Genomic DNA, 22,785 nt, shown 5'->3' on the forward strand with positions numbered 1-22,785 from the left:
TAATAATAATATAAATAAATAAAATCATAATAATAATTATTACTCCAAGAAGAGCATATGAGAGAGAGAGAGAGAGAGAGAGAGAGAGAGAGAGAGAGAGAGAGAGAGAGAGAGAGAGAGAGAGAGAGAGAGAGAGAGAGAGAGAGAGAGAGAGAGAGAGAGAGAGAGAGAGAGAGAGAGAGAGAGAGAGAGAGAGAGAGAGAGAGAGAGAGAGAGAGAGAGAGAGAGAGAGAGATACTTAATATTTACCATTACCTCAGCTACTGTAAAGCCCACAATACTTATACTATTTAATGCCACTGCATTCAAAAGTACAGGCCACAGCAATAAAGGTTATTGCTTACCAGTTGGCATATTCTTAGGATTGCATATGCAACAATCATACTTGTAGCTCTAAGTGTATTGCTGCAGGTCTATAGCTAAGGCAGCTAGTCTTTACTACCACTCCTACAAGGTTTCAAATCCAAGGCTCCAGTAATGGAAAACAACATCTCACAACTTGTACAAGAAAGCAATGCATGCTTCTCAGATAAGCACCATTTTCAAGCACAGGAACAGTGCTGGATGCATAAAAACTATATGTGAAGCAGAAAAGCAGCACATAGAGCCATTGCTGTCACAGATACAGACATCCTGCTGTAACTACATTAGGAATATTGCTTGATTTATTTGTAATGAAAAATAAAAAATGTGACTACCTATGATATTTCCTGAAATATGCCTCTATTTCTATAATGTTCACACATACACACACATACCAAAAGTATATACTTTTCCCTTTATAGAGAAGCTGACCTAATTAAAGCGCATCCATGCCATACCTAACCAACACCTATAATTTTTCCTTTCTATCTTGGTTCCTTGAAGTGGCCTTGCTGTGGATGTGCTGTGTCTTGCTGCATTGTTTCTGACCCAGGGCAGTGGACAAGATGCTGAGATGAGCCAAGAAAAAAGGGAGGGAGGGGGTGGTGAATGGGAGTGGAGTATGTGGGAATGAAATAGGTGGGAGCCTTCGAGTTTTGACTACCTCCCTTGTAAGGAGCAAAAAGCTTTTGGTATATTATGTATCTTGGTTCCTTGTGGATAAAGTGTCATCCCTGTCCCATGCCCGTTGTTGTTGGAAGCATTTTTGTAAGTTATAGTACCTCCACAGCAGGGCCCAACAGCCAAAGCTGGAGCACCTTCATTGCTTGACTATATAGTGATCCTCCCCATTAGTCCACTCAAAAATTTACATGTCAGACAAGTAATCACTCTTGGCCATGTCAGTTTATCATCCACTCATAAACTCTCTCCACTCGCACACATTTCTTGACCTCTCCCATCTATGCCCCTTCACCCATATCTATCCCATTCTTGATCTTCCCCTCAAATGCACTCCATTCGCCTTTGCCTTCCATATTCTTTTTTTGCTAAGCTTGCTTCACTATTTCCATGAACCCACACCATCCCAGCATTCTTTAATCAACCCTATCTACAAGCTCTTTCTTCTACCCTTCTTTGTCTCACCTCTTCATTTCTAATTTTTACCATCTTTATAACACCCCACCATGCTTCTCAACCATTCCAAATCCTCTGTTCTGCCTCCCTTAACTTCCAATTTTCCCATATAGTGTCATGGGCACAGTAACCCCTACATACAATCTTCTCTTCATATTCATCCCCAGATACCCATTCCTCACGACACTTTTCATTTCCCAAAAAATATTTACGTGCTTCCCTTACACTAAATTCACCTCCATCCTAACTACTCCACTCTATCTCCCCTAGTACATAACATCACCATACTTTTACCCACATTTATCTTCAACTTCCTTCTTTTGCACACCTCAAACTCTGTCAAATTTCCTTAATCTCTCCTCTAATCCTGCTACAGGCAGTGTCATCGGCAAACAAGTGGCTTATCTCCCACTTTTCTCCAATTTCTTTAACCATCTCCAATCCCCAGCCCATAACCATTGCTTTTACCTCTCACACTACTCTACCCATGTATAAATTGAACAGTCAAGGCAACATATTGTATCCTTGGTGAAGTCCCACCTTTACCTCAAACCACTCACTCTCTCCATTTCTAATCCTGACACATGCTCTACTACATACATACATATACCAAGGCTTTTTCCCCCATACAAGGGAGGTAGCCAAAAAGGAAAAGGCATAAAATTATTCCCACCCATTCCACCCCTGAATACACTCCACACCCCTCCACCCTCCCTCTTATCTTAGCACCTCCTGGATGACGGGTCATCCCTGCACCTTGTCCACTGCCCTGGGTCAGTGGTGGGGGAGAAAAATACTGCCACCAAGTATTTACACTTGGATCGTAAGAGGCGAGAAGAAAGGGATGGGGATTGGGACTAGGCATCCTTCTCCTTGTAGCCCCACAGGGTACATTCCTAAAAAAAGTAAACATGCTCTACTACTCTCATAAAAACTCTTGACCGCTCTTAAAAACTTTCCTCCTATTCCATATATCTGCAATACCTCACACTGCCTTCTTGTCTACCTTGTCATAACCCTTTTCCAAATCCAAAGGCATACATACATACATACATATACCAAGGCTTTTTCCCCCTTCCAAGGGAGGTAGCCAAAAAGGGAAATGCATAAAAACACTCCCACCCATTTCATCCCTAAATACACTCCACACCCCTCCCACCCTCCCTTTCATCTGAGCAAAAAAAGAGGCAAAAAAGGCAAAAAAAGGCAAAAAAAAAAAAAAAAAAAAAAAATCCTTTACTTTTCATAAAGCTTTCTTATAATCTACCTTACCACAAAAATCCGATCTACACAACCCCTACCTGTCCTAAATCCACACTGTTCCTCACCAATTACTCCCTCTGTTCCTCTCCTAATCCTCTCAAAACCCTCCCATAAGCCTTCCCAACTACACTTAACAAACTGATCCCTCTGAAACTACTACATTCACACTTGTCCCCTTTTCCCTTGTAAAGTGAACTATACAGGCACTCTTCCAGTTGTCCAGCACTCTACCCTCAATTAGACAAACATTAAACCTCACCAGCCAGTCCACCATCCCTATATCTCCCTTTTTTTGATACTCCACATGACACCCATCCAGGCACCTTACCTGCTCTCATTATTTTAATAACGGCTTTCACCTCGTCTTTCCTTATTTCTCTATTTTCCTCATTCATCACCGTCATTTTCTTAGTGCTTCCCACTGCAACTACCTTTCCCTCCTTATCCTCCACATTTAACAACTCCCTAAAATACTCTGCCCATCTTCCTCTTAATGCCATCTCTTCCATTATCATCTCTCCATCTGCACCTTTTACTTTTTCTTCTCTACTTGATTCACCTCCTCTTCCTCTCTTCATTTCTTTCCAAAACACCTTTTTATTATTTCCAAAATTTTCAGTCATACTCTTATCCCATTTCACATCTGCTTTCTTTTATCTTATGCTTTACATCTCTTCTTTTCTTTATATCCATCATGTGACTTTCTCATCCTATTTTGTAACCAATCTGTGAATGCTTGCTTCTTTTCTTCTACAGCCTTCTTTGCTTCATCATCCCACCACCCAATACCCTTCCTTCTATTTCCTCTCATCCTCCTTGTTCTACACACCAACTTTGCACACCTTGCGACTCCCTCCTTGAACCATCCCCATTCCTAGTTCTACTCTATCCTTCACTCCCTCCCACTCCTCTCTTAGCTTCTTGTACTCCTCCTTTTCTTTCTCATTTAAGCAGTTTCCTCTAAGCACCTCCCTACCTTCTGTCCTTTTCCTTGTCCATCCATCCTCCACTCTCGGCTTACCTTCCACAAAAAAATTATCTTATATTCCTAACTTTCTCTCCTTAGAACATGCACATCCCAAAGTCTTTCTACTCTTCTTCTGGGTAGTCATCTGCAAACAACTGGCTCCCACCTGCCCCCCAGCACTCACTCGCCAACTCCAAACCCCTGCCAGCCACCCTCATATTTACCTCTCATCATCCATCCAATGTTGAACAACCATGGTAATATTACACAACCATTAATCAACAAAACATGTCAAATTCAAAAGACCGACTAAGAAGTAAAGAAGAACAAGAAAGTAACCCTCATGTATAAATAACTCACGGGACAAGGTTTTTGGCCACACTTTGCATGATGAACAGCGCTGCCTCAGTAAGGTTCCAACACTTTGCAGTATCTGGGTTTTGTAGCATCCTGGACATCTGCTCGAAGCAAGGCTTGGACCCACATATGAACACTACGTCACGTATCAACTCCTGCACTCGTTCTCTAAACTCATAGAAGTCGTCCTGCTCTACTAATATCTCTTCCTGTAAAATCAAATTACACTATTTTGCTTTCAAGTTCTCTCAAAGATTTTCTGCAACTTTCATACAAAATTATTTTCATTATTTTTTTAAATTTCAATCAAATTCATCTGATACTGTAATTTCTGGCAACACAATTCATAAATCAAAATTTCAATGCATTTCATTTCCTACATTACCACTTTCACTTTCTTTCAAATGCTCAATCTTGTTTCGAACTATGCTCATGATGAAATAATACATTTACTTTCCTCTTTATATAATTTATACTTAAAATTTTCCAAGCAGACTTTCTTATTTTTATAGCTATATTTACCACTTCTTTTCAGCTCCGATCATAAAAAAATCACTTACTAGATCAGGTTCAATTTGACAGTGTCTATATAGTGCTTCAACTAGTCTCTCCACATATGGTTTGAACAACTGGTTGACATTATCACAGTTTTTACGGTACAAAACTTCAGAAAGCTTGTACCAAAAGTTGAAGGTAATTTCAGCTACCTGTAACACAAAATAGAGGGAAAAATACTTAAAGGATACCTTACTAACATGTTAAATATGGGAGGGAAATAAAATAATAATAATAAATAAATAAATAAATACACAAACCAATGTCAACATGACTTTTCTCCCATACAAGAGAAGCTAAAGCAAAACATACACCCACCCCATACCATCTGAAAACTCATTCACTGTCCCTCTCATCACTGCACCTTATGATCAACCTCTTCAATACAAGTCAAATACTCATGTGCAGTATTAGGCTGTCTGATGTACAATGATGCATCGCAATACACACATTATCAAATTTAAAGTTACACCTGTAATACGTTCTCTTTCACCCTGAATGTTGATAACCACAGAAAACGCAATCAAGCCTATTCACAGAATATGGGAGTTACTCAGCTACAACTACAAAATGAATATGATCAGGATGCTGACACCTGCATCCTCATCTACCCACTCGCACCTCATGACACTGATTTTGGCATCATTTTTTTTTTTTTTTTTTACAGTTTAACGTCAAACTCCCCCCTGCTGGAAGACTAAGACAGTGTCCCTCACAGAGGGCTTTCTAGCATGGAATTTAATTAAACATGCCCTTGGTTCAACTTCGCCGGTGGCAGGATTTGAACCGCCATCCCCTCGACCTTCGCTGCAAGTAATGACGCCCTAACCCGCTCAGCCAAGGGTTAAAAGGTTATTTCTCTCCCATCACACTGCTCTGGTCAAAGGCAATACAACTCGACTCAGCACTTCCATAGCAGGGCCTAAGAACATGAGCTCATTAACCCCATCCTCACACTTCATTACATAACTGTCTCAATCTTTATCCACCCAACATTTGTAGATAAGAACATTCCTTCAGGGTATAGAATTACTTCATCCATTATCAACTGCTCTCCACTCACACCCATTTTTTGCCATTTCCTTTTCCTGCTTGAGATATTCCTCTGGCAACCCATGCTTTCATCCCCATCCAGTTCACTACATCCACTTTTGCTTCCCCACACTCCGTCTTCCTTCTCTCCTTTCCACATGCCCACACCATCTCAGCATTGTCTGATATCTACCAGCTGTTTTTATAACCTTCATACTTCACCTCAAACATGTTTAGCGTCTTCCTTTCTAGTTCCATTAAATTCAAAGTATCTGCTCCATCTCTCATGAAGCTTTTCATTTATCACAAAACATTTTTCTTTGCCCTATAATTCACCTCCAATCCCTGCTATATGACCTCAAATATTTAACTTAGCTTTTTGCTTCCTCTAGCCTCTTACCTTCCATCCAGCCTCCATCACCCTATATCCCATGACCTTACTTTTGCCCAATTTCAGTTTTCTCCTCTCCTCTACAGCCTTTACTTCTATTTGAATCTGCTCATCTTACATTCTCTACATTTGACTCAATCTCCCACCACTTTTCACTTCCTTTCAAAATTCTCCATCAAACACCAACTCAACCTAACATCTGCTCTCATCTTGGGTTCCCTCACCCTCTCATCTGCTCCCCATTTCTTCTTTGCTGTCATTCTTCCCATACTTGTTTCTTTTCTGCAACCACCATTTTCACCTCTTGTTCCACCACTTGTAGCATCTTATTTATTTTCTAACCTCCTTATCCCACACCCCATCTTTGGGCATTTTACCATTTTCTCCTTGAAATACATCCGTTCTTCCACTACCCTTGTTTCTCCTTTATCCTTCACTATATCCCATACTTCTCTCAGCTCCACCTGGTATTTGTTCTCTTCTTCCTTCTCCACTTAGTCTAATCCCAATATCCCTTCTACTGGACTCTGACAATCCAACGCTCTCTCCTAATTACATCTAAGCCACAGGGCTAGTTTAGTAGCCATTGGTGCTAGCAACTTGGAAACTACCCCTATACTTGCCAAATGTCAATAAAAATTATTAAACTTGCCTCCAAACTATTCTAGTGTAAATACTTACTTGCCAGGTAAGTTAACTTGCAGCTAACACTAGTGGCTACTTAACTAGTCCCATGTCAATGAGGCTTAACATAAACAATCCTTCCATTCTTCCCTTTAAACATCACTCATCAGTCCATCAATGTCCTTACAACTATCCTCCTACCTACCACCCTGGTCCACATTCACTTTAGCTCTTATACACTATATAGAAATAATTAAGCAATACTTCCCAGTGTCATGGACTGTTCATGCATTCCTTCAATCCACCATGAGATTTCCTTTCTCCTAAGACACACACTGAACAATCTCACCAGCCACTTCACTAACAGTACTCCACCCTTTCTCATGCATCTAATTATGGTGCCATTCCAGTTTTCATTTCCCTCAATGCAGCTTGTATTTCATCTTCTGTATTAGTATTATCATTCTCCATACCCATCAGTCATTCTTAATATCTTTCACTGCTACATTCAATGTATCCATGTCCTCCTCCAAATATTACCTATGGAAGGGGCAACCTGTAATCTGATGAAGTTTAACACATTACCTTGTTATAAACTTTATGATCACAAATTCTAATCTTTTACAACACTCCTTATGCTCTAAATGACTTGAAAAATGTACTAACATATCATGAAAAAAGAAAAGTTTTCAGAGACAAATTAACATACCTCCCAGTCGTGATGCCCAATGCACATTAGGAGAAGTTGTAAAACCTGTAGAGACCCAAGCCCTTCGTCTGGATGCTCTACCATTACATCCACCAAACTCTCACCAAGCTCCGAGAATACCCTGCAGCAAAACAGATGAAGAACATCACTAGGAATATATATAAAATTAATTTCCAAACACATGCTCACTTCATCTTTTAATGAAGCCACAACTATGACACAACAATCAACCTCAGCCTTCCATTTCATTTTTTAAGTAGTGAAATTAATCAACTTTCTGCTTCCCATCTCCAAAAACCATAAATCCTCCACCACCTCACCTCCATCAGGCAATGCAGCATAAGGACTAACATTCAGCCTCCAGACCTGGCCCAAGATCAACCAACTTTGACTCTATCTCCTCCACCTTCTCACACAAGAGCTGACACCCAGCCACTGCTCCCTCTTCCTACTATAATCCAGCAATGCTGAAATAAACCCAAACTTGTACAACACAAACAACAGTCCAGAGAGATCTATAGGAGGGCCTGAGGACCACTGCCAGCCACTGTAAGGTTGCATGTATAAACTTAGAAAACTTGGGACAACAATTATTATTAATATTGGGAGGGACCCATAGACAGGCACACAGATTATTTTCAAATATGAAAGAGACAGGGAAACAGAAATATATAGCCAGGTAGAGGGAGGGGGTGAGCAAGTGTGTGTGTGTGTGAGATTTTTTCTCATATCAGCTCATAGTTGAAAGGCCGATCTCTCCTTGCCCACTAGATCAATTAAATAAAATAATAATCTATCTGTGTACAAAGGGCTTCTTCCCCTTACCAGGGAGGTAGCCAAGTCACTCCCATCCACCACCCATGTTTCCCTTTTTACAACTAAATTCCAAAGACATCCTTACCTTGCATAGTTTGTGATAGCACCGTGATCCTCTAATGCAACAGCCATATGGTAGGGCTGCTCAAACTGAAGGATTCCGGCAAACAAGGCCTGGGCAAGAGGCTGAATGCGCTCAGCCTCTAGCATTATCATGGCAGAACACAAACAGTCAGTCGCCATCTCATGTAGTCTGTGAAGAACAACAAACATCAAAACATAACATGTGCTTATGTTGAAACATATTAAGTTATAAAATGATAACATATGAAAGACCATCAGTGTTTCTGACCTAGATGATGCCTGAGGATTCCTAACTATGTTGATCATATCGTCAACTAGACATGTGTTTGTGATGAGGGCCCACTCCTCTGTGTTTATATTGAACCATGATGCCATACACCGCAAGGCCTTCAGGTGGGTTGCCTCTTTTGTACTTCCTTGTGTGCTAACAACCACATGCTGCAAAAGGAAACAAGAATTAACTGAGTTTACTATCATTAAGTTTACCCTAGGGAAGCTCCGTGTCCAAGCAAGTAAGAGCAATGTTACATACAATCCTTTCAATCAACCCAAAACACCCCCCCTCTCCTCACTTTTCTCACTACCTGGACCGTATGCACCTCCAAAAGCATGTACATCACATCACAATTTCACTTTTACCCACATTATTTTCCACTCCACCAAACACTTCCTATCATATCACTTACAATCAAAACCACTCCTTCCCTCTTTTGCCCACCTCATCATTCCAGACACCCTCCCCAACACACTCAAATTCAAACTCAACCCCACTTATAATTTAAGTGTCACTCAGTGGTAATACAACCATCTTTCTTCTAACAAACATTGAACCAACCTCATCCCTCTTACTCTGATATGTACCATATCCATACATACATAAACTAACATCCTTTTCCCCCTTTCAAGGAAGGTTGCCAATAAACAAAGGCATAAAATCCACTCCCACCCATTCCATCCCCACATACTCCACTCCCATTCACCCCCCCCCCCTCTCCCTCCTATCTTAGCTTCTCCTGGATGATGGGTCATCCCTGGGTCAGAAGCAATGCAGCAAGACACTGCATATCAACAGCAAGGCCCCTTCATTTAATCAGTGACCCCACCCCTCTTTGTCCCTTCATGCAGAAAAAGAGAGGACTGGAAGAAATCCCTCCAGGCTACGTCAAAATATCATTCACATTCACTCCCTCACCCCACAACCCCCACCCACTCCTATGCACCACAGCATTATCCATACACAATCATTCTCCACTCACTCCTATCTTCTCCCTTCCTTCCTCAACAAACCCCCTTTTTCTCAAGACCCCCTTTACCCCATCCATCCATCCTTTTCATCCTTGGTCACCCCCTCCTGTTCACTCCATCCACCTTTACCTTCCACATTTCTTTTACTAATCTTTCTTCACTCATTCTTTCCAAGTATCCAAACCATCCTAATACTCTTTCATCAACCCTATCTCCCAACTCCCTTTCCATCCCCAATCTCCTCATTTCTCACTCAATCCAGCCCATCATACTTCTCGGGCATTTCATCTCAAGCACATTCAAATTCCTCCTCTCTTATGTCCCATGTTTCTGTCCCATACAGTGCTGTTGGCACAATCACTCATTCATACAATCTCCTCTTAGCATATATCTAATGACAATTATTAAGATTCTGGATAGAGTCCTCCTCTCAGACCCTCTTCTGGAATGAATTTATACAAGAACAAAATACAGAGATCCCTAGTCCCCTCACTCCACCCCATTTAATTACCTTTATACAAATGCACGAGAACACAATGGCAGATTATTTTTCCCCCACCACAGGTGTCAATAATAACAAAAACAAAAATCACATTTCCAACATATACAATACAAACAAAACTTTGTAAAAGTAGCTACATACCAAAAGCTCTAGTACACTGGGAACCTTTTTCTTAAAGTATTCTTCAAGTTGTTTTCTTCGGTTGAGTCCTAATCTAAGTTGTTTTGACCGGAGCTCTTCGGGGAGTGCTATGAGTACTTCCATCAAAGGAACCAGGTTTTCCCCTGTGGCACCTGGACCAAACTTTACAATAAGGTCACCTAAAAGATAACAGTTCAGAAAGTCAGTAAATAAAACAGATGGAATATATCTTAATAATAGGTAAATGATTCAATTTAACACTACCATGAACTTGCATGCCATCACCATCACTATTGTCCCAAACTCAAACCCAATATATACAATTCAAAGCCTAAATATTGTTACATTTATGATAAATTCAAATTGATGCAGTGCAATGCAAGTCATTCGTACCTGATTACAAACCTTACCTTGAAAGACCATATCACACTAATAATAGGATGTCAACCTTCAACACAAAAAAAGAGAGACAGCAATAGTGTTTCATCATCCATTTAGGAGTAGATTTTACTCAACCACAGATTAATGATATGCGACTCTGGTCATTAAAGAAGCCCCAAAAACAGCTCCTTTTAAATACTGAATGTATGCCACCATGCTGGCAATACTCCACTACAGCACTAGATGGAGAGGGGAATTGGAATTTGAAGAGGTGGAAAAGGAAAACCTGTGTTTTATATTAAGAGTTTGAGACGTATGATAGGTGTGACAAAGACGGTTAGTGAGAAATATGGTGGAAACCTGTCAAATAGAGAAGATTAAGAGTGTTAACCACTTCCATACGGTGCCACACACGTAGGCGTCATGAGGAGCAAGTGGGTATGTGATGATGCCGACGTCGCCCTTTTGATTATATTTATTGTAGTCGTACCTACATAAGATTCATTCTCTCTAAACTGGCTGCATCATATATTCTATGGTTATCAAAATTCACGGGTGAAAGAGAACAAACAATTAAGCACCGACTTTATTTTTTATAATGCGATTATTATGACGCGACATCGCACATCGGGCATCTAATGCTGCCAGACGTGCGATGTGCCCCATATTGAAGGGGTTAAGGTGCTCTGAATATAGATCAAGAGTGTGTGTGAGGAAAGACTAGCAAAGAGTATGAAAAGCAGACGTGGAGAAGGAACTCAAGGGGAAATCCAAGAATGAGGTTGAAGGATGATGTGTGTATAAAGTATGCATTGGAAGCAAGAATCTGTGATGAGGGAGTGCAAAAGATAGGTGGAAATTGGGAGTGGTAATATATGAATAAAGAAAGACATGAAGCAGCCCAAAGAGATGCTCTTGTTTGCTCCACAACTTTTCTGATTTTTTCCCCCCATATAATGATACAGTGGGGGTAAATCAGCTCTGGCTGTCAGGCCCTGCTATGGAGATACTCTGTCTTGCTGCATGGTCTTTGACCTGTGTGACATGGTGGGAGACAGAGATGACCTTAACCTCTTCCCTACCATGATGCCTATGTAGGCGTCATAAGGCACGAGTGGGTATACGAGTATGCGGGCATCAATGTCTTGATTATTTTCATTTTGTAGTTGTAGCTGAGTGACTCCCAAATTCTGTGAACTGGTTTGATCATGTTTTCTGCATTTATTATTACTCAGAGTAAATGAGAACGAGTAACAGCAGTGACTTCATATCTTATATTGTAAGTAGTGTGATGCATCATGCATTAGACATCCAATGTTGTGCGAGATAATTTGACTCATACTGATGAGGTTAAGAGGAGCCAAAGATGGGAGGAGTGATGAAAGGGTTTCTGGTGGGTGTGGGGTAGGTATATGCTTTAACCCATCTCCCTCATGATTTGACCACCCATTATGAGAAGGAAAGGCCTTTGGCATGTGCATAAAAAAATAAAAATAAAAAATACCTCTAAAATGAAACACATTTATATATATATATGTATATATAAAAAAAGGACAACATACCTATGGGGTCTTCCCATGCTGACATTTGTAGTATAAAGTCGGCAAGAGCCACACATAGCAGTGTGGCAATTCCCTGGATAGTTTGTTCTGTGATGTGAGCTAGATGATCCAAGAGAGAATCTCGTAGGGAAGTATGGGACTCCACCGGAAGTTCGATGAAGAACAACTGTAACAATGTGCAAGAAAGTTAAGATTCTATTCTTGCTACCATTTCAGAGTATTAGGCAATATAAAATACAAAAACAAAGGACTTACTTGTATTTTTGTTCGCAGAGTCTGTGCAGCAAAGAAGCATGTTTTTATGTCACGCTTATCATGAAGCAAAACATCTGCAACTTTCCATGCTTGCACCTGAATAAATATAATAAGCACAAGTTAATGTCTTATAGAAGCCAATAACACTTCATACAATCTAAATACAAAATAAGAAAATTTCACTTGGAAGAGAGGGTTGGTGCATGCCTTGGATGGCTACCTCCCTTGTGTGGGGGAAAAGCTCTGATATATACATACACAGATATAGATCCATACTAATTACTTTGCTGAATGGGAAAGGTGAGAAATTTGGGTTGAATTAGTAACAATCATCTAACATTTTGACTAAAAGTCTTCAGAAGACATGGTTGGAATGTCAGGGCAGGTAAATGTTTCTACTTCAAATTTCCCTTCCAATTTTACCATTCAATATCACTAAGGAGGCTAAGAACACCTGGACAGAGCTAAAACTAGTCATCTTTTAATGGGTGCCACATTCCTCCTTCACTGACCAACCTTGAAAAAAATCCCTTCCATACTAGATGGTATTTTACTCTGGGTGTCCCTCGGAGATGGTCATAGTACGGTTCCATGGAGGACCCCACCATGCACTTTCTTGGTTCCTTATAAGTAAATGTTCTATAATACTCTGCATTCCTTGGTGGCCACAAATTTTGTCAACTATTTCTTGTTATTATTGTGCACAGCTTTTATGATCTTTGACAGGATGCGTTATAGGACTACAAAAATCCCTTATTTAATATCTATAGTTACTGATTTACTGAAGCGACCTTGCTGTGGATGTGCCGTGTCTTGCGACACTACTTCTAACCCAGGGCAGTGAGCGAGATGCTGGGATGACCCATAATCCAGGAGGAGCCAAGATAAGAGGGAGGGAGGGAGGGAGGGGGTGGATGGTAATGGATTTTATGCCTTTGTTTTTTTTGGCTACCTCCCTTGTTAGGGGGAAAAAGCCTTTGGTATGTACCATTACTAACCAAACACTGATACTTCTTTTTAAGTTTGGGTGATACTTAGGAACAGTGGAATGACCTAAATCCATGTTGACTTGATGTAGGCACATATTTTTTTAAGTCTTTCTAACATCAATCATGCTTCAGGTGGTAGTTTGACATCTTGACCAGGTCTGCTTGTTTTTCTAATTTTCTTGATGGAACTCCGAGTCTGGTAGCAAAAGGTGGAATAATTTTTGTCTGACTTTAGCTTGAATACTTTTAAGGTAGTTTCCTGTTACCTAGTGATGTGGGTTTGAAATTTATTTTAGAGAAATGCTTGATGATATTGGATTCTTTTGATGTTTTATTTAGCAATGCTTTAACTATTTCATGATTGGATGGAGCATTATTTTTTCATTGTACATACATACATACATATACCAAGGCTTTTTCCCCCTTACAAGGGGGGGTAGCCATTGTACTTTAAATATACTTTTTTACCATATAAGGGACTAGTATAACTCTCAAAGTTCTCTTTCCTATTTATCTAGTTTTTACATTATGTAGGGTGTGGTTATTCTTTTCCTTGTTGCAATTCTTTCTTCCCTTCATTTTCTGTTTTATATGAGGGGCTTCCTTATATGAAACAAGGGTATTTTTTTTTCCACGTAGCTTTTGGGGATGTTTCTTTGGTGTACGATTCTTTCCGAGTTATGTCCAAGTGCTTTAAATTCATGTCTATTTCCTTTGTACCAGGTATTCTGGTGAAGGGGTCAATAACATGTACCTGCTTGTGGTGATCAACACCCTACCTCCATTTGTACACGTACACTCAGGCTCTAAATTGAGCCAAGATACCTATCAACTTCAACTGTTAAATATAGAGCCAAAAACCAGCAACTGTTCTCTCTCCTCTAATTATTTTCTGCTAATGTTACAGAAACAGTCCCATATACATCACAGATAATAATCCAGAGTTTCTTTCCAAAGAGATCTGTGGGAGGGTGGGAGGGAGAGAAAAAAAAAGGGGGGGGGACAATTATTATTTTTCTGGCCATTTGTACCATGTGGTTTACATATGCCTTTATATACGGGTGGGTTTAATTTTTCCTCTAAGTTCTATGGTAATCTTTAATGGGAAGTGGTCCACAGATCATGAGTGGTTTCCCATGTTGTTTTAGGATGGAGTGAGGATGAACACATCAAAATGTTTGGGGAAGCAGGGAGTTCACTGAAGTTTATGTTTAGACTCAAATTACACTCACCAGCACAGCTGCACATTCATGTATGCACTGGTTGTTTTGAGACATATGTTTGTTGTTGCTGTTGCTTACTAATGAATGCCATGGCCCAAGGTTACATAGCACACTATGATAAAATAAGTGCACATTGCAAAAGACATGTTTCATGTTTAAGCTTATAATTTCATTTTCAAGGTCTGGAATTTGTGCAGCCCATTTCTGACCTACAACCATGGAGAATGTTAGGGTTTTATGTTTAAAATTAGAAAGCTAAGCCAATCTGGTCAACATTTCTGGTATCTAAAGAATTTCACAATTTTGAAAATGAAGGTTCAATATAATATATTGATTTTTTTTCATTATAGTAAACTCATTCACAGATCATAAAATAACCACTCCACTCCTAAATTCCATGTTAGCCAAACTCAAGTAGATATAAACAAAAATGAACTACTGACACCTATGTCGGGGAAAAGTTACCCCTTTAAAATTTTGGAAATACTTAGAAATTGATTCATCATCCAGCTCTAATATTTTTAATTTACTATTGTAATGATTAGAATTAATTATAAAGAAATCCATAAAAGGAACTGGATTCGTTAACAAACGTGTTAAAAAAATGTTACTACGTAAACATTAAGTCCTAATCTCGCTATCGGACACGGAGGGTAAAGAACGGGCTCATTGTTTTGAACTAGTCTATCTACGTGGCATTTCAGAAAAGCCACGAAAGCTCTTCAAGACAGCCGACCCAGGCTGCTAAATCATAATCCGAAATAATCCCTTCACCAAGGTAAGAGTTAGTCAGAACCATTAATTAACATTTAAAGAAATTTAATTGAGAAGCCCTTGTCCAATAGAAGAGTGAGGGGAATGCAAGTCGAATGTTAGCAATAACTCCCTTGGAGTGTTGCTACGTGTTTGAATAACCCTTTACGTTCTCATAACTAGGTTATATAAGTTTTTTTCAATAATATGTATCAAAACCAATTCTCATTTATAGTCCATTTTGAGGCCTTAAGGTGTCATGACATAACTACTGTATAGGGGGTTAGCCCTAGCCTACCTAACCTAACCTAAAATAATTTGTAAACTTTAAGTAGGGTAATTTAAAGATTTCTGAAGAGGCGTTTCCTATGTTATATTTCAGGAAGAGGCATATTAACCTCATGTTACCTCTCTACGGTCTTGTAAGGATTTATTCTGCCTCCTGAATCTTTCAGATACCATACTCCATTTTCTTATTGATGTAGTATTGTTTCTGAATAAGGTTGTAAAATTACAGGGAACCAGTCCTGGAGTAAAATGTACTATTGAAAGGGAACACAAGTTTGCAACCCCCCCCCCCTTCCCTGGTGTGGGAAGTTTATGGAAGTTCTGGAAGAATAAATACAGAGAAAAGATCGAGTTTCCTTTCAACCAAGAATGGAAAAGTGGACTAGGACCCACCTACCCAATCCCCATGTCCTACCAGACGACTAATCTGCGGTCCAGTACCAACCCTCATCCTTCGGTTGGTGTGTCATTGACACAAGGAGCAGCGGAAAAATGATCGCTTACCCGGAGGGAGCGTTGCAATCTCTATCAACTGAACCAGTGTTGATCGGAACCTATGGTATTTTGAAGTATTGATGTGTCTGTCGCGTTTCGCCGCAACACCTACATCCAGTTCAAACCCCTGTTTTAAAAGAGTACCTACACAGAACTGACCTGATAATGGACTCTACCCCAAAAGCAACAACCACACAGAAGACACACATCACCTTACACCACACCCTATAGAGGTAAACCTTCCTAACATCCCACCAGCACTTCAGAAGGGCATAGGACACATGAGAAGCACCATCTACATACAAAACCAATTGTGTTAATTGCTCCAATCTTTGGAGTGATTATGAAGGGACAATATATGGTTTACACAACAGGCTCAAAAACTCGCTCTCCCTTCCAACCTATCCTTACACCCAAACAAGAGATGAAAACGTTCAGTATTCCGTTCTTTAATTCCCTTGTGGTTTCTGCAAATATCTTTACTCACACATATGTTCAACCACCTGTCATCTTATACCTTCTAACTGGTGACAAAAAATAACATAGGCTCCTACACATGTATGAGCAAAAAAACCCATATTCACATACATCCATGTTATGCAACATATGCTACTCATGGATCCATGTACCATGCACCATATTCATAAACATAACCAATACACAAAGAACTGGGCCTGCAGCCAACATAAATAATGCTTTAAATATATCCCTAATGAACATCAATGGTATCACAAATCAAGAAAACTGCAATTTCGACATTGACATAATAAACAAAACACAAATACAAGAATCCAAACACCTCAAACCACACTATCCACATTACATCAAATGAAAAAGGAAGACAAAACTCACCACATATGTGGTCTTGTAACATTAATAAAAACATTTCAAGAAAATAAAATAAACAACTAACAGACTCCACAGCAGCAATAATCACATTCCAAACCAAGTAAAACAGAAGAAAATGATACACTTCACAAACATCTACATACCACCTCCCCCAAAGGACTGCACAATCCAACTCCAGCCACTTAATGCATGAAAAAAGCAAATACTGCCAGGCAACATGAATGCACACCTCCTGATATGGCTACATATATAAACACCTAACCAAAGAGGAAACAAAATACTACACTGGCCCCAAACCTAAATACACAGCAAACACGTTAACCTCCCTGACACAACCATCAACCAATATTCCCAAACAATGTGCCCACCCTCCCTACAACTACAAAAAATGCGGGAAATTATTTATCATACTGCCTCAAACCACTTCCCAATGAAGATTACCACAGAAGTTGAAGAAAAAAATAAAGTCTACATAAAAAAAATCACCAATTACATGAAAGTTGACAAGATTACACATAGGAAATATAAAAGAATACAAGATATTTTTACTATAACTATTTCCATCCATAGGGAAAGCAGTTAAAAGGAATGACAATTGAGATAGCCAGCAAGTAATTCTTGCCAAGCTGTAGATCCTCTAAGTCATTTTGAAGGAGGTTAATCTTTCATGGTGACTAATAGCATGACACTTCTGCTATCAGCAAAGTAGGAATCAACCATCAAAGATCAAAATATAATTTCCTATTGGGCCTTATTAATTTATATTTCAATTTCCCTCACACCAACGTCCAGATATCACATTTTTATCCACTATTTACAAAGAGTTTGAATGTGTTTGAGATGAGGTGCCTGAGAAGTATGACAGGGGTTACTAGGCTGGATAGAGTGAGAAATGAGAACAGGGGTGGAAAGTGTTGGGATACAGGGTTGATGAAAGAGAATTGGCATGGTTTGGACACTGGAAAAAATGAATGAAGAAAGACTAGTAAAAGAGGTGTGGAAGGAGTGAATATGAGGAGTCGACCTAGGACAAGATGGAGGGGTAAAAGGGGTATGTCTTTTGAGGAAAGATGGGAGAGGACAGAAGATAGGGGTGAATGGAGAATGCTTCTGTATGGATGATGCTGTAATGCATTAGGGGGAGTGGGTGGAGGATGGGGGGTGAGGGACTATGTGTGAGAAATAAATTGATGCAGCCCGAAGGGATTTCTCCCCATCTTCTCCTTTTCTGCATGAGGGAGAGGGGGTTGCCAATTTAATCAAGGGGCCTTGCTGTGGATGTACTGTGTCTTGTGACACTGCTTCTGACCCAGGGCAGTGGATGAGATGCAGGGATGACCCATCATCCAGGTGCCAAGATAAGAGGGAGGGAGGAGGGTGGAGGGGAGTGGAGTATGTCAGGGATGGAATGGTTTTTATGCCTTTGTTTTTTTGGCTACCTCCCATGTAAGGGGGGGAAGCTTTTGGTATATGTATGTATGATTTACATTTTCGTGATTATGGCATCTCTCAAACAAAGGTTCTTAGCCATTTCTTCAACTGATCCAATGTCTGAATAAGAACTGGAAACTTGTTGTCTTGGAGTAAATTATCAAATACAGTAGTCACAGTATGTTAATGTGTCTTGCTGCAAATTTGTCATTAATTCATACTAATGTTTTATCATTTAGATAGTAAGGTTTCCTGGATCCCTTTATTCTATAAGTGTCTATTTACACAATAATAGGCTTCTTCCCCAAGGAGGCAGATCTTGTGTATGATTGTTGTTTTTAATGGCAATCAATGGACAAAAAAATTGGATATATATATATATATATATACACACATACAGCAAGGTAAAATAAGCATAATGAAAAAATAGATAATATAGTATAGAATGAAGAATATGAGTAACTGATATGTAGACCAAGTCGCTTGACAGCAGGGTCATTATGCAGATTACTTTTCCTCTGAAGCCAATGTGTGGTTTGATTAACAGGAAGGCCATGAGATGACCCATCATTGACAAGGAGCTAAGATAAGAGAAAGGAAAGGGTGGTGGATGGGAGTGAAATAAGAGGGAATGGGTGTGTGTCTTTTGACTTGGCTACCTCCCTTGCAAGGTAATTTTGGTACATAGATAGACAATCCAAATCACTGTTCCTGAATCTGTCAATAACTCTTCTGACAATGTTCATGTTTATCCTTTGAAACAAGACATAATGGAATTACTTGGTTTACTTGGTGTTGTTCTGAGGTTGATCCCTCACAGTCACGGTGATCCGCCGCTGAATCCGGTTCTGGCGTCCCTAGCTAGTAGGTCTACTTGATCCGGGATGGAGTTTGAGGCTGCCCGACAGTTCACTGTATAGCCTGGTACCGGTGGTTCATCAGGTAAGGACGATAAGTATCTGTCCAGTCCAGCCTTAAATGTGTCCACCGTGCAGCCTGTTATGTCTCTTATTTGTTTAGGGAGTGCATTGAAGATCCTCGGCCCTTCGTGCCCCAGGCTGGCAGCAAGTAAAGTCTTGATTCGCTCTGGGGCTTTGGTTGGAAGGGTTCTTCTTTTGCACTTTCGCCCTGTTCGTTTGTTGTGTAGTGAGTGCAGTGTAGAAGAGTTTGTGGGGTCTGGTGTATGCTTTTCTAGGATCTTCCACAGGTAGATTGCTCTGTACCGGTCTCTCCTTCTTTGTTGGGAGAATAGATTGAGTTCCTTGAGGCGGTCCCAGTAATTCAGTTCCCTCATCCCCTGTATCTGACGGGTGAAGCTTCTTTGAACTGCTTCTAGTCTCTGGATTTCCCCTTTTTTATGGGGCGACCACAATTGACTGCAGTAGTCTAGTGTGGGTTGGACCAGGGCCTTCCATAGGGTTAGCATAACCTGTGGTTCCCTTGATGAGAAGGTACGGAGTACCCAGCTTGCCATTCCCTTGGCTTTCTTTATTGTTACATCAATATGATGATGAAAGCTGGCATCCTCGCTGAGGTGGACTCCCAGGCATTTTACATGCATCTTTGGGGGGATGACTAAGTCCCCCTCGGTGTGCAGATCAGTTTCCTGCTTGATGTCTTGGTATGGGCCACACCTCAGCATTTCAAATTTTCCTTCATTGAACTGCATACAATTTGTACATATTTGTACAACTGGCTGATCAACAATGACAAAAAAAGATGATTTGTGAGAAGACTGCATATATCTAGTTATATCCAGTTGTTTCCTATATACTAAAAGATCCCTTACAGTATGAGTTTTCCTGTAGTTCAGGTTTTGACAATAGGCTAAACCTCATGGAGATGGTACAAAGCCATGAACTGGCTGCCCAGTTCATGTGTATTACAGTTTTTGCAAACTGCAGATAATCCAAATTCCTGTATGTTCATCCAAATTCAATGGCACTAAAGGAAGCAACATCCCACTACATTTACATCATTATATGTTATTGTTGTTGTTGTCGTTCCCTAGACTGTCTGTCCGAGCAGTCCCGTCTCCCCAAGGAAGGCCACAGCCGAAACTGGGTTTTCCCACAAATCCTTTATAGAGTGTATGTTGTGTTGTTTGCGTGCATGATTGTGTATAATGCAGTCTTCCATTATATGTAGAATTGCCCTCTTTCATCCTGTAAAAGTACTCTAAAAACCATACATAAAGTCCTATATTAGTACAACGCAGACAACCCAACGCATCTTCTCTGATAGATCTATGGGAGAATGTGACGACTATTGCAAACCATTACAGCTCTACACATTTTCGCTACAAATTACTCAATGACATTTGAAACAACAATTAATGTCATAATTGAACAAGAATAAAATTTTCATTTATCAACTTCTTAAGCTGTCTTCTGACATTTATCATACTATCACTCAACATTAACAAACTACCTTTAAAAATATTCTTCATAATATAAATATATAATAATGCCAACATTGACTATTTATACAATACACAACAGTATATTTTTCATTAATGGAATAATACTTAACTTGCTCAAAATGAAGTGTTATTTACCTAACTAAATTGTGAAATTGCCCATAACTTATTATCTTATAAGGAACCAGGGAATGCTTATGTTATAGCTGCCCCATACAGTATACACTAATATTCCTATCTACCACAGCAATACCACATGACTCATTAGCATTTTGGGGACAGAGGAACCCTCATGTGGTCTTAAGGTGTTACTTGCACAAGTGATTCCTAGATTGGGCCCCACCCACCCCCCACTTGATGAGTTGGTCAGTTAGATTAAGTCAGATTGTAGGTCTGATGGGTTCCCAGCATATTCAGAACAGCTTCCAAGTTTTCCATAGAACTAATCATGTGTAATACATAAATATAACTTCAAAATTATTATAAAAATTCCTTTCAAACAAATGACATGATGAACAATATTGTCAACTACGTGTCGTTCATGTAATTCTAACCGTCCACGACAACTTCATGGATCAAAGTACCAATATTGTTTTAATTAACTCTAGTGCATTTGAAAGAACAATTAAATGTTGCATATGTTAGCCAAAAAATATTATTTTCGTGTAAAGGTGGAAAAAATTAGGTGTAACGGTTATTTATTTGCGTTGCACCCCATTCGCGTCCAAGCCACACAAGGCTGGGTAAGGCTGCCGAGCAAGTTACCATCGCAGCTTGCCCGATATGTAGTCATAGTTTCCAGCGTTTGCAGGTTTGTGGGCCATGGGTTATTTCATGCCCTCCCCTACTTTGCATATTGCTTTAGAAATATAATTTGCATGTGAATTCTTTGGAGAAATTCTGCTTTGTCACCTCAAATGCTAACCATCTCCACCTCTCCCACCAAAACAACAGCGGCGTTATCACCGCGCCAACTTCACCAATACTTACGGTTTTTTGCAGTTGCCCGAGCCATTGTGAAGCTTGGTGGCGTTTGTCTCTATCTTGCAGCTCTGCATTATATAGTATGTCTATAGCTGCATACACCTGATTCACATCCACTTCCATTTTCACATGTTTTTCAATAAAAATTCATGCATCACTTTCGATATGTACGTCTCTCCGGTCACACCACCGATGTGTTTTTGACCGCAAACAGTCGACATTAACTCGAATTGAATACTTGTTTCATATGTTTAATACATATATGTAAGAATAGTGCATAGGAAATTACACAAAATTATGAACTTTCAAGAAAAAATAATTGAGACAAAATTGACATAAGAAACCAAATTTAGAGGGAAAAGTTTAGTTATGGCGTCGTAAAGGGTTTATACGGCATCTAAACTTAGCGAATCTTCGTAATCTAAAACAGCAGCTGGTTCTAGTCTTTATAAATTTAACTAGTAATATAGGTTTTCGTTTAATGTAAACGTTGGTTATACACATTCAATGATATAAACGTACTGAGACCAATTAAAGAAACAACTTATTCGACCTAATTCTTTACTTCCGCACTGCAAACTTTCGAACATGAAGTGCTTGATGAAAGATTCGTGATACTTGTCATTCGTTCTGACCATGCCTCTTACGATAACAAGTTTGATATAATTTTCTTTTTTTTTTGTTCAGTAAAATTAATAAGTGTACAATTATCAATATTTCAATGTCTGAAATTAAATTTTCCCAAACTACTGGCAATAGTTCACATTTTTCTCTAAATAAATTATTTCCTACATTTTTCCTGTCATACTATACGCATCTTAAGCATAAAATTATGGAATAATTTAAGTAATTACTTACTTGAGTTAAAAATAGCATAATGCCAGTTAATAAAACTTTCACGTGATTTGAATAAATATTTGATCCAGGTAAGGCCTCTGTTGGCGGGATATACAAATGCAGTGGAAATTGA

General features: G+C 39.5%; 1 protein-coding gene across 3 annotated transcripts in view; it reads right to left on the bottom strand.

The window, feature by feature from the left end:
* The window catches only part of Tnpo-SR (transportin 3), a 63,429-nt gene extending 41,020 nt beyond the window's left edge, over window positions 1–22,409 (bottom strand). Inside the window, exons 1-9 of one of the 3 annotated variants that reach the window (XR_012967566.1) lie at window positions 21,822–22,409; window positions 12,385–12,480; window positions 12,130–12,295; window positions 10,187–10,365; window positions 8,567–8,736; window positions 8,300–8,467; window positions 7,399–7,519; window positions 4,648–4,794; window positions 4,091–4,296 (exon numbers count right to left, since the gene is read on the bottom strand). Coding sequence is in view for 2 of the 3 variants with exons in the window: in XM_076207779.1 (XP_076063894.1) it covers window positions 4,091–4,296; window positions 4,648–4,794; window positions 7,399–7,519; window positions 8,300–8,467; window positions 8,567–8,736; window positions 10,187–10,365; window positions 12,130–12,295; window positions 12,385–12,480; window positions 21,822–21,938 (1,370 nt within the window). In the remaining variant the exon portion in view is untranslated. The remainder of the gene's footprint in view (window positions 1–4,090; window positions 4,297–4,647; window positions 4,795–7,398; window positions 7,520–8,299; window positions 8,468–8,566; window positions 8,737–10,186; window positions 10,366–12,129; window positions 12,296–12,384; window positions 12,481–21,821) is intronic. The other 2 variants (XM_076207779.1, XM_076207780.1) reach the window with 2 other exon arrangements.
* Window positions 22,410–22,785: the final 376 nt, after the last annotated feature.

This window comes from Oratosquilla oratoria, chromosome 24 (genome assembly GCF_046742065.1).
Source record: "Oratosquilla oratoria isolate Oo_2021 chromosome 24, ASM4674206v1, whole genome shotgun sequence".
In the NCBI taxonomy this organism is placed as follows: Eukaryota; Metazoa; Arthropoda; class Malacostraca; order Stomatopoda; family Squillidae; genus Oratosquilla; species Oratosquilla oratoria.